Source organism: Leptosomus discolor, unplaced genomic scaffold (assembly GCF_034619465.1).
Source record: "Leptosomus discolor isolate bLepDis1 unplaced genomic scaffold, bLepDis1.hap2 HAP2_SCAFFOLD_27, whole genome shotgun sequence".
NCBI lineage: Eukaryota > Metazoa > Chordata > Aves > Leptosomiformes > Leptosomidae > Leptosomus > Leptosomus discolor.
Window position 1 is genome coordinate 4768891 of NW_028237782.1, and position 10890 is coordinate 4779780.

Sequence of the window (10890 nt, forward strand, 5' to 3'; positions counted from 1 at the left end):
CACACGCGTGTGTCAGGGGGGACGTGCGGGTGTGGGGACACGCGTGTGGGGGTGGGGGGGACACGCGTGTGCAAAGCGGGGGCACACGCCTGTGTGGGTGTGGGGACACGCGTGTGCAAAGCAGGGACGTGCCCTGAACACGCGTGTGCGCGTGGGGACACGCGTGTGCGGGTATGGGGACACGCGTGTGGGGGTGGGGGGGACACGCGTGTGCAAAGCGGGGGCACACGCCTGTGTGGGTGTGGGGACACGCGTGTGCAAAGCAGGGACGTGCCCGGACCATGCGTGTGCGCATGCGGACACGCGTGTGTGGGTGTGGGGACACGTGTGTGCAAAGCGGGGACATGCCTGGAGCGCCCATGTGGGCATGGGGACACACGTGTGCATTTGGGGACACGCATGTGCAAAGCAGGGATGTGACCAGAGCATGTGTGTGCGCGTGGGGACACACTTGTGTGGGTGTGGGGACACGTATGCACAGGAGGACACATGTGTGCAAAGCAGAGACATGGCCAGAGCACATGTCTGGGGGGGGGGGGGCACACATGTGCATTGCAGGGATGTGCCCAGAGCACGTGTATGCGTGTGGGGACACGTGTGTGCAATTTAGGGAAGTGCCTGGAGCACATATGTGGACATGGGGACATGCGTGTGTGGGTGCAGGGACACGTGTTGCAAATGGGGACACGTGTGTGCAAAGCAGGGACGTGCCCGGAGCACATGTGTGGGCATGGGGACACGTGTGTGCAAAGGTAGGACATGCCCCGAGCATGAGTGTGCACATGGGGACACGTGTGTGCGGCTGTGGGGTTACATGTGTGCACACGGGGACACACATGTGCAATGCAGGGACGTGACCGGAGCTCGTGTGTGGGCATAGGGGCACATGTGTACACATGGGGACACGCGTGTGCATTGCAGGGATGTGTCCAGGGCGTATGTGTGAGTGTGGGGACACGCGTGCACGGGCGTGGGGGCACGCCTGTGCAATGTGGGGACATGCCTGAAGCACATTGAGGGAGCCAAACCCTGACAGTCCCTGACCGAGGCCTCACTGTGACACATAAAAGCTTTACTCCCGTATTTTTGTTTAATTTCGCTGGAGTCTTTGTTTTCCTGAGTTTTCCTTCCCCCACAAGGATGGTTTTAGCCATTTGCTGAGCAAAGTTGATAAATAGGGAACATCTTGCCTGACTTCGAGGAGATAAAGCTCCAGATATCAAGGAGAAATTAAGGAGACAAAACTCCAGATATCAAGGAGACATCAAGGAGACAAAACTCCAGATATCAAGGAGACATCAAGGAGACAAAACTCCAGATATCAAGGAGACATTAAGGAGACACCAAGGAGACAAAGCTCCAGACATTAAGGAGACCCGTCTAGTACAGGACAGATTGTTACAAGAGGTTGCATGTTGTGCTCAAGAAGGAGGATTCAACTCGAGGACAGCATGAGGAAGACTTAAGAATGCCAGGAACTCACCACCATGAGACTGCCCTTCTCAGGAAATCTGATGAATATGTATGATTTGTGTGGGTATGAACTGATGTGTTTTGCTAGCCCGGAGGAGCACTCATGGTGGAACGATCCCCAGCGCTGCAGTAAAGAATGGCTGCTTGATAACCCCCTGTTGTTGTTGAGTTTTCACCTCGGAATCCTTACCCAGCTGCACCGAGCCTCCCACCTCAGTGAGGAGCGTTAGAAAGCAAGGGGGTTTGGAAGCTCCGAATTTTGTATCAGTTGGGTCACCGCCCTGTTGCAAATCTGCAGTGGGTAAGAAAAACTTCTCCACACAAAGTTAGAGAAGCAGAGGCGTCCTTTATTAACGATGTGCACCGGGGACGTGGGATCCTTCCCAAAGATGTGCGCCTGCACGTTGCAATCAACAAATATTTATATATTAAATTCATGCATATTCAGTCTATACAATGCATATTCATTATCATTCTCTCGATGATTGGTTCTTCTCCCTTCTGATGCAAATTAGCGCGCAGCCTCTGTCTCAGTCTTCTGTTGTTCCCTTGTGAGTAGGGGGTATAATTTGGGTAAGTGGTCCGTGAGTCGGAGGTCTCGACCACTCTTGAATTGACCAGGTATGATCAAGGAACATGTCCTTGGCTCGTAGGCTCTTGGCTCGTACCTACTTTGGTCGTGATTCAAAGATTATACGCAATGGGCACCATAATAAATCCTGTTTTGCAGACATCTTGGACCATAACACATTATCCTTGTTTCTTAACGACTAACAGATCATTGGTTAATGAACACCTTAGGTCTGGGACTTTACAGGGGTATGCTAGCAGCATTGGCAGTACAAATTGTATTTTATATTTGATCATTTATTCCATTCGAGACTTATCTTCCCAAAATAATCATTAGTCTCTCCTACTAATATCCACTGATTAGAATTCTTGATATTGAAATCAAGATGGAAAAAGTAAGGGGATTTCCAAGCAGTATCCTAAAATCCTAAATCTGGTGATTTCTGCAACAACCCTGCTAACCAAACTGCGCCTTTGGGATTCACCACAGGGGAGCTCTGAGCTCCCACCCAACCCTGGGACTCAAGATAAAGCAGCGACACAGACAATCATTGTTCATCCTCAGGGAAATGTTTTCCAGGAGCTCGGATACTTGCCCTTGGTTTGAAAGAGCTGCAAGCGATTGAGATGTCCCCAGCTGGAGGATGCAGCTCTCTGAGCCTGGCAGGAGGCAAAGCAAACCATGAACCACAAACTGTACCGAGCAGGGAAATAAAAGACGCAGGAGCTGGTTGAAAACCCACACTGTGTTTTAAAAAATAGAATAAAAATAGAAAAAAAAAACCAAAACAAATCAAATGGAGGTTGCAAATAACCACAGTCAGAGGAGGTGAAGGAGGTCCTTGGAGGTGCCCAGTGCAATCCACCCAGGCGAGCAATGTCTCCCCATCTCCCCAGGTTGCTTGGACCTTCTCGTGCTGCAACGCAATCTGCTGCCTCCTTGGGATCCCGCGAAGGACTTGGTTTGGGGCACATGGTGGAGGTTGCGGCATGGTGACGTGGTGACATGGACCTCTTTGAGGCACATCCCAATGGAGGACCACCATGCCAGTCACCCTGGTGGGCTGCAGCTTTGAGGCACCTAAATTTGCCACATTCCCTTTATGTTCAGTGGGGAGGGGTGGGAATCACCTCCCCAAGGGACCCGATGCTCCTCCTCACCCCATCTAGACGTGGAGCTGCTCCCCATCATCGACGGGCACCACCAGGTGCCTCCAGAGAAGACCCAGAGCTTGGCTGATGCCAAGACAAACCACCTTTTGCCATCTCAACCTTTGATCAACCATTTGGTGCCTCCCCAGGGTGTCTAACCAGTGCTTCCCATCCAGGTGAAGTCAGAAAAACCACCGTTCCAAAACCGATATTAATATTTTTGCTGCTTTAGTTATTTGTTTCTAATTTTCCACCCAACTGGCGACAAAGTCCTCCTGGAGATGCAGTGGCAGGGGAATTGCCCGGGCTCCTCAAAAGCGTGACGTGTTTGATTTCTGTTCCACTTTAGCACAAATGGGTTTTCTCTGATGAGACTTCACTCCTCTGTCACTACTTTAATTAATTTTAAGGTGATAACTTTTAATTCATGAACTAATTTTAATTCATTCTAAATCGCTGCGGATTCTGGTTTGGGGAAGAAGTTTGAGAGTTCTTTCCAAAACCTTAGTGCTGAAGAAATTACTTTATTCTGTTCCTACCTCAGCACTATGTTTTAAAAGGCTCGCATGCATTCATTCGTTTTTCACTTTATAAAATTGTCTAATTGCTATTAATTCTGGCGTGACAAGTTTGATTTGGAACTGTGGCATGTTTATACCTTTAATACTTGACTATAATTACAGGCTTTTCCTTAAAGCTTAACTTCAATGCCCTGGCTGCAGTTTAAAATAATTTCTTTGCCTTTTTTTTTTCCCCCCAGTAGCATGGATGGGTGTTTTAAAAACAAAACTTAAAAATACCTAAAACTTAATATATTAATTTTGGGGTTTCTCTGTGTCTTAACTAACCAAACGTCGCTTAGAATATTTTAATGCCTTTTAATAGATGAAATATGTATTTCTAAAATACAGACGTTGCCGTTTTGTAACGAACAATTCATCCACACCAAGGTGTTTACAAACGTATTTGTCATCCAATTTTTAATAATTATTTGGGCCAGTATACTTACTTTTTTGGAGCTAGGCAAGCCCACAGTTATTTACTACCTGTTGATTATATTTATTAACTGTGGATCATAAAACACCAGGTAGATTTCTTTTAGGTCTACATTCTGAGAAATGTAGATACCCACTTGGATTGCAAAGAAAAAAAGAAGTAAAATTGTTAATGCTTTGAGGTTTTTCGTTTTGCTTACCTTGTTCTTAACTGGAAGCAAGGAAGGTGATGGGTAATCCCAAGGGTTAATTTAATTTTCCACCTCTGATGCTAACACGGCGGGTTAACATTCCTCTTTGAAGTGTTTAAACATTTCTTAATCCAAATTTCTGTCCTGTTTGCTTGGGAAACAAGGCAGGATGAAAGGGAAATTGTTTCTGTAGTTGGTTGTCTTAAAAAAACAACTGTCCTGTGTGCTCAGAGCCAATATTTACCTCTCAAACACTCCACGCACAGACTTCTTTTTCAGTCTACTTTTATCAGCACTTCATGTCACATGAAATTTTCCAATAAATGGTCCTCTTGAGAAAAAGCAAAACTCTTGCTGCATTCCTAGGGGAATATTTAGAAAATACTTTCAGTTTCACAGATGATCACGTGGCTGCCTTATTTACGAGAAACGTTGGTTGCTTCCAGTTAGTGGTATTAAACATTTCTGTCCTTGGATTGACAGCGGACCATATAGCGCCTCCATGGAGGAAGAACTTCTCCTCTTCCTCCCCTGCAGTGCAACCACAAAGGTTTTTAATGAAAAAGAAGATCTGCCCCATCCCTTCTTGCTGTAGCAGCAGCTCTGCCTTTCCTGGAAGGACTTTTTTTATTATTATTATTAATGAGCCACTTTAATAATCCATTTTTTAAATGGATTTGTCAAGTTTACCGTGAAATTTTCTGGGGAAGGATCTTCAGTTTAAGGAAATTGTTTAATAGTGTATTTGGAGGACAAGGGAGAGGGTTAGGTGGGAATTCAAAGGGGCGTGGGAGAAAAGTGGGGTTCTTAGAGTTCAAGACAGAGGACACAGGACGCCAGCTTCCCACCCCACCATGCTCCAAAAGGACCTACACCGGTGTGCGCCCGCCAAGCCCACCCACACCACCTCGGGAAAGGGATGCCCGCTGGGCTTTGCATCTTGTTAATCATTGCTTCAGAATGGTGACATAAGGGCAGAAAACTTTCCCCTCCCCTTTTTATTCTCCTGGCACCTCTGAGGACCTGTAGCTCCTGGAACAGAGCAAAGGTGGGTTTTGGGCACCAGGTAGGGCTCCCATCTTCCCCCTGCCCACCTGGCTGGCCAGAGATCCTGCAGCGGTGGCTGCTTGACACCCCTCCAAGCTGTGAGGGCAGGTAAACATGCGGGGCAGCAAGGGGAGAGCGACGGGAGGTTGATCCATTAGCAGGAACTGGGCCCTAGAGCTCCTTAAGTGCCCTGCGAGCCAGCAGCCCCCTGTCCACGTAACCTGCTCTTGAGGTAGAGTCCCCATGAGGAAGGACCAGGGAGTGCCCGGGTGGGTTATCCCATAATACACACCCCCTGGTATCGGGGGTATGGGATGGCTGGGCTCCTGTTTGGGACCCGCTGTGAGGTTTCTTGGCTTGGAGTCCGCACCCTTGCCCTGTCTCTCTTCCCGCCCCATCATAGTGGTGCAGAGCTGCAGCACCTCATCCCCGTCCCCACCCAGGCGTGATGCCGGTCCACTACGTGACGTACGAAGGTGTTAAGTTCCCCCCTGCCTACAACTCCGAGCGCAGCGCGAGTTTCGCCAACAACGAGTTCCTGGTGCGGGACGATGACATCTTCAACGTCACCTACCCCAAGTCTGGTACGAGGGGTGGACAGAAGGGCTGGCCAAGGGTGGAGAGGGGCAGGAGAGGGGTGAGGGCTTTGGAAACATCTCCAGGTGTTGTTCACAAGGTGAATCTTTTGTGGTGGGGAAGAGGGTTGTCTTTTAGGCGGGGGGGGGGGGGGGGGTGTTACCACAGTGGTTGTGCATGGGCAGGGCAACACCATCTCTTGGAGGTGCACAGGCTCAGTGCTGAGGGTGCTGCTGACCATGGAGCTGTGGCACAGTGAGGTCCTCTCCTCCCAACCCCCCAGCAAGGTCCCCTGCCCTGCAACTCTGCTCTCCCTCGAGGCACCGTGTGGATGAACGAGATCCTAAGCCTCATTCGCAGCCACGGCTGCCCCATCTGGAGCTGAGCCGTCCTCAATTCTGACCCCATGCCTTGGTTCTCAACCCGTCTCGGTCTGGTGTCAGCCCTCAGCTACCCCCCACCTTGCCTGCTGACCTACCACCTCCCCAGGCACATCTTCCCCGAGTCCTTCTCCCATTCCAGGGCCAAGGTGGGACAAGCAGTGATGCAGAGCTTCAGGGGGAACAGAGGGGCTGGGAAGACCATTGCCCATGATCTGAGGAACCTTGGAATGAGGGGACATTGGGCAAGGACCTTGGCGTTGACCTCGGAGAGTGGCGAGTGTCCTCCACGCCCTCCAGATGGAAATATGCAGAGCCCCATCTCACATCCTGCCCCTCTTGGATGTTTTAGTCTCCAATGGCTCTAGGGGACTTGTGTATTCATGGAGACCCTCGCCCAAGGTCTGCGTGATGGGATCTAGCCCAGAGCTGGTCCTTGGGTGGCAGAACCCTCCATTTTCAGATCTACCCCAGTGCCAGTGCCTGCAAACCCCCTTTACCCACTGGGAGCGTGTCACTCCTGTACGCACTCTACCCAGGTTGTTTACACCCTACGGGATCCTCGAGATGTTGTTGTCTCCTACTATTACTTCTCCAAGATGTGCAACAGCTATGAGGATCCCATGTCCTTCGAGCAGTTCCTGAGGGACTTTCTGGATGGAGAGTGTGAGTGTGGTTTGGGGCTTACTCAGGGCACAGGCGTGGGTGCGTGGGTGAAGTCTTCCATCGCCTCTGGCTCAAGGGTCTTTTGCTACTGTCCCCTGATGATGGCTATGAAGCTAGGCTTCCCACAGGAGAGAGGTGAACAGCTCAGGAGGAAAGCAAAGCGTTTCTGGAGAGACACACAGGTCCACAAAGCCCTGTTGTGCTTTGAAGCAGGTGGGAAGTAGATTTCCCTGCCTTCTCCTGCAGATGTCTTCAGGAGGTCTTGGCCAAGAAACCCTATAAAGCCCTAGCAGGACGTTACCCATGAGCCTTGCACACCTCTAGCCTCAGCCTCTTCCCACTGTCGTGGTGGCTGGAGAAGAACCCGTTGCTTAGCGGCAGTTGCAGCTGAACCTCCCAGTCCCACCTGCTCCCTGGACATCATCGCTCTGTCCTGCATCGTGGCTGCCCTGCTCCCAGCCTTGTGTGAACCTTCCTTGGCCTTGCACATCTCCTGCCCTGCCTTACTGCCTTTTGCCTCCCAGCAGTGCCCCATGGCTCCTGGTTCGAACACGTCCGAGGCTGGATGGAGTTGAAGGACACAGAGAATTTCTTCTTCATCACCTATGAAGAGCTGAAGCAGGTGGACACCTAGGGAGACCCTCCAGCTCCAAACACGCTGGTGTGTCACAAGCCACTCGGTGGTAACAGGCTCCGTCTGTCCCTCCAGGACTTGCACAGCAGCGTGAGACGCCTCTGTCAGTTCCTGGAGCAGGATTTGGATGACAGTGCCGTCTCCTCAGTGGTGCAAAATGCCTCCTTCACGGGGGAATCCCGATGTGCAGCTCCATCCTGCTCCCCTCAGACATCCTGGACCAGACAAAGGGCCAGTTTCTGAGGAAGGGTGAGCACAGAGGAGACCCATCACAACACCTCAGGGAGAGCCTCCCGTCAGGTGTCCTCCCCCATGAGGACAGCCAGAGCGAGGGTGTCTTGGAGAGCCGTATCACAGTGCATTTGGGTCTGCAGAATGGGGTCTATAGAATCATAGAATCATAGAACAGTTTGGGTTGGAAGGGACCTTTAAAAGTCATCTACTCCAACACGCCTGCAGTGAGCAGCGATGTCTTCAACTAGATCAGGTTGCTAAGAGCCGCGTCCCACCTGACCTTGAATGTTTCCGGGGATGGGTATATTCACTATATTCATCAATGACTTGGATGAGGGAACAGAGTGCACTGTCAGCAAGTTTGCTGATGACACAAAACTGGGAGGAGTGGCTGACACCCCAGCAGGCTGTGCTGCCATTCAGCGAGACCTGGACAGGCTGGAGAGCTGGGGGGGGAGACATGTAATGAACTACATCAAGGGCAGGTGTTGAGTCTTTCATCTGGGAAAGAACAACCCCATGTACCAGTACAGGTTGGGGGCTGAGCTGTTGGAGAGCAGCGAAGGGGAAAGGGACCTGGGGGTCCTGGTGGGCAGCAGGATGGCCATGAGCCAGCAACGTGCCCTCGTGGCCAAGAAGGCCAATGGCATCCTGGGGTGGATTAGAAGGGGTGCAGTCAGTAGGGTGAGAGAGGTTCTCCTCCCCCTGTCCTCTGCCCTGGTGAGACCCCATCTGGAATAGTGTGTCCAGTTCTGGGCCCCTCAGTTCAAGGACGGGGAACTGCTGGGAAGAGTCCAGCGCAGAGCCACGAAGGTGATGAAGGGGGTGGAACATCTCCCTCGTATTGAGAGGCTGAGGGAGCTGGGTCTCTTGAGCTTGGAGGAGAGGAGACTGAGGGGTGACCTCATCAATGTTTATAAATCCGTAAAGGGCGAGTGTCAGGAGGATGGAGCCGGGCTCTTCTCGGTGATGGCCAATGACAGGACAAGGGGCACCGGGTGCAAGCTGGAGCACAGGAGGTTTCACATTGTGGTGGGTTGACCCTGGCCAAAATGCCAGGTGCCCACCAAAGCCGCTCTGTCACTCCCCCTCCTTAACTGGACAGGAGAGAGGAGAGGAAAAAAAAATAACAACAGGCTTGTGGGGTTGAGATAAGGACAGGGAGATCACTCAGCATTTACCATCACAGGCAAAACAGACTGAACTGAAAGGAAATGTGATTTATTACCAATTAACTCAGAGAGGAGTAATGAGAAATAAAACCAAATCTTAAAACACCTTCCCCCCACCCCTCTTTCCTTTCCCGGGCGTAACTTTGATCCCGATTTTCTTCCCTCCTCCCCCCCAGCGGCACAGGAGAAAATAGGGAATAGGGGTTGTGGTCAGTTCATCACACTGTTGTTTTCTGCTGCTTCTTCCTCCTTAGGGGGAGGACTCCTCACACGTTTCCCCTGCTCCAATGTGGGGTCCCTCTCACGGGAGAAAGTCCTCCATGACTTCTTCAACATGAGTCTTCCCACGGATTCAGTCCTTCATGAACTGCTCCAGCATGGGTCTCCTCCATGGGGTGCCATGCTTCAGGAACCAACTGCTCCAGCGTGGCCCACCCCCCATGGGGTCACTAGCAGCAAACCTGCTCCAGCGTGGGCTTCTCTCTGTCCATGGGCCACAGGTCCTGCCAGGATCCTGCTCCGGTGCAGGCTTCCCACGGGGTCACAGCCTCCTTCAGGCATCCGCCTACTCTGGCGTGGGGGCCCTCCACGGGGCGTAGGCAGTCATCTGCTCCACCGCCCACGGGCTGCAGGGGGACAGCCTGCCTCACCGTGGTCTTCACCACAGGCCGCAGGGGAATCGCTGCTCCGGCGCCTGCAGCATCTCCTGCCCCTCCTTCTGCACTGACCTGGGTGTCTGCAGGATGTTTCTCTCCCATATTCTCACTCCTCTCACTCGCAGCAATTCCTGCTGCGCAACAACTTTTTCACTCTCTTAAATACGTTATCACAGAGGCGAAAAACGCTGTCGCTGATGGGCTCGGCCTTGGCCAGCGGCAGGTCCGTCTTAAAGCCGGCTGGCATTGGCTATATCCGACATAGGGGAAACTTCTAGCAGCTTTGTACAGAAGCCACCCCTGTAACCTCCCCGCTATCAAAACCTTGCCGTGCAGACTCGTTACACACATTAACATAAGGAAAAACTTTTTCCCTGTGAGGGTGACAGAGCAGTGGGACAGGCTGCCCAGAGAGGTTGTGGAGTCTCCTTCCCTGGAGACATTCAAAACCTGCCTGCGTGATCTACCCTAGGTGGTCCTGCTCTGGCAGGGGGGTTGGACTAGATGATCTTTCAAGGTCCCTTCCAACCCCTGACACTCTGTGATTCTGTAATTCTGTGATGGGTATGGTCTCTCATTTCAGACAACCCCCTTGGGGTAGTAGCTGGGCCCAAGAGCGGAGCCTCTCCTCTTGTGCAGAGCAGAGAGGGGGGCTACGTGCTGGGCTGGACTCTGAGCCAGAAATGCTTCTTCCTCAGGCATCTGCGGGGACTGGGAGAACCACTTCACAGTGGCGCAGAGCAAGACGTTCACCAGGATCTACCAGGACAGGATGCAGGGCCTGAACGTGACCTTTCCTTGGGACAGGCATTAGGATTTGTCCCTACCTGAAGCCAGTTAAGCACTGGGTACAAACCAGCCACCGACAACAGGGGTAACTGGCTGCTGTTGGACAGAGCGTCTTGTACCCAGGGCTACAAATGGTACTGAACCTCGGCATGCAAGCCATTAATTTGCACCGTTTCTCCTTGGGAAAGCTTTTTCTCCTGGGTTGTGCCTCTTGTCTTTGTTCCATCCCTTGACTCTTTTTTGCCTGAGGCAGGCTCTGGGGTCTCCCAGGGTAGGACCCACCTCTCTGCCCTTCAACACGTTCCTCTTCTGCAGGCAGAGGAGAGTAGCACGCACCTGAGAGCCCACAGATGAA

The 10890-nt window shown here is 51.8% G+C and overlaps 1 protein-coding gene across 1 annotated transcript; it reads left to right on the forward strand.

The window, feature by feature from the left end:
* Positions 1-5918: 5918 nt before the first annotated feature.
* On the forward strand, positions 5919-10560 carry LOC104349876 (sulfotransferase 2B1; the record flags this gene model as incomplete). The annotated part of the gene is given in 7 exon segments (XM_086481005.1): positions 5919-6012; positions 6325-6533; positions 6924-7050; positions 7578-7672; positions 7760-7862; positions 7865-7933; positions 10445-10560. Coding segments are annotated over 7 exon segments (813 nt in total), but the record flags the coding sequence as incomplete, so codon positions are not given.
* Between the last annotated feature and the right edge of the window lie 330 nt (positions 10561-10890).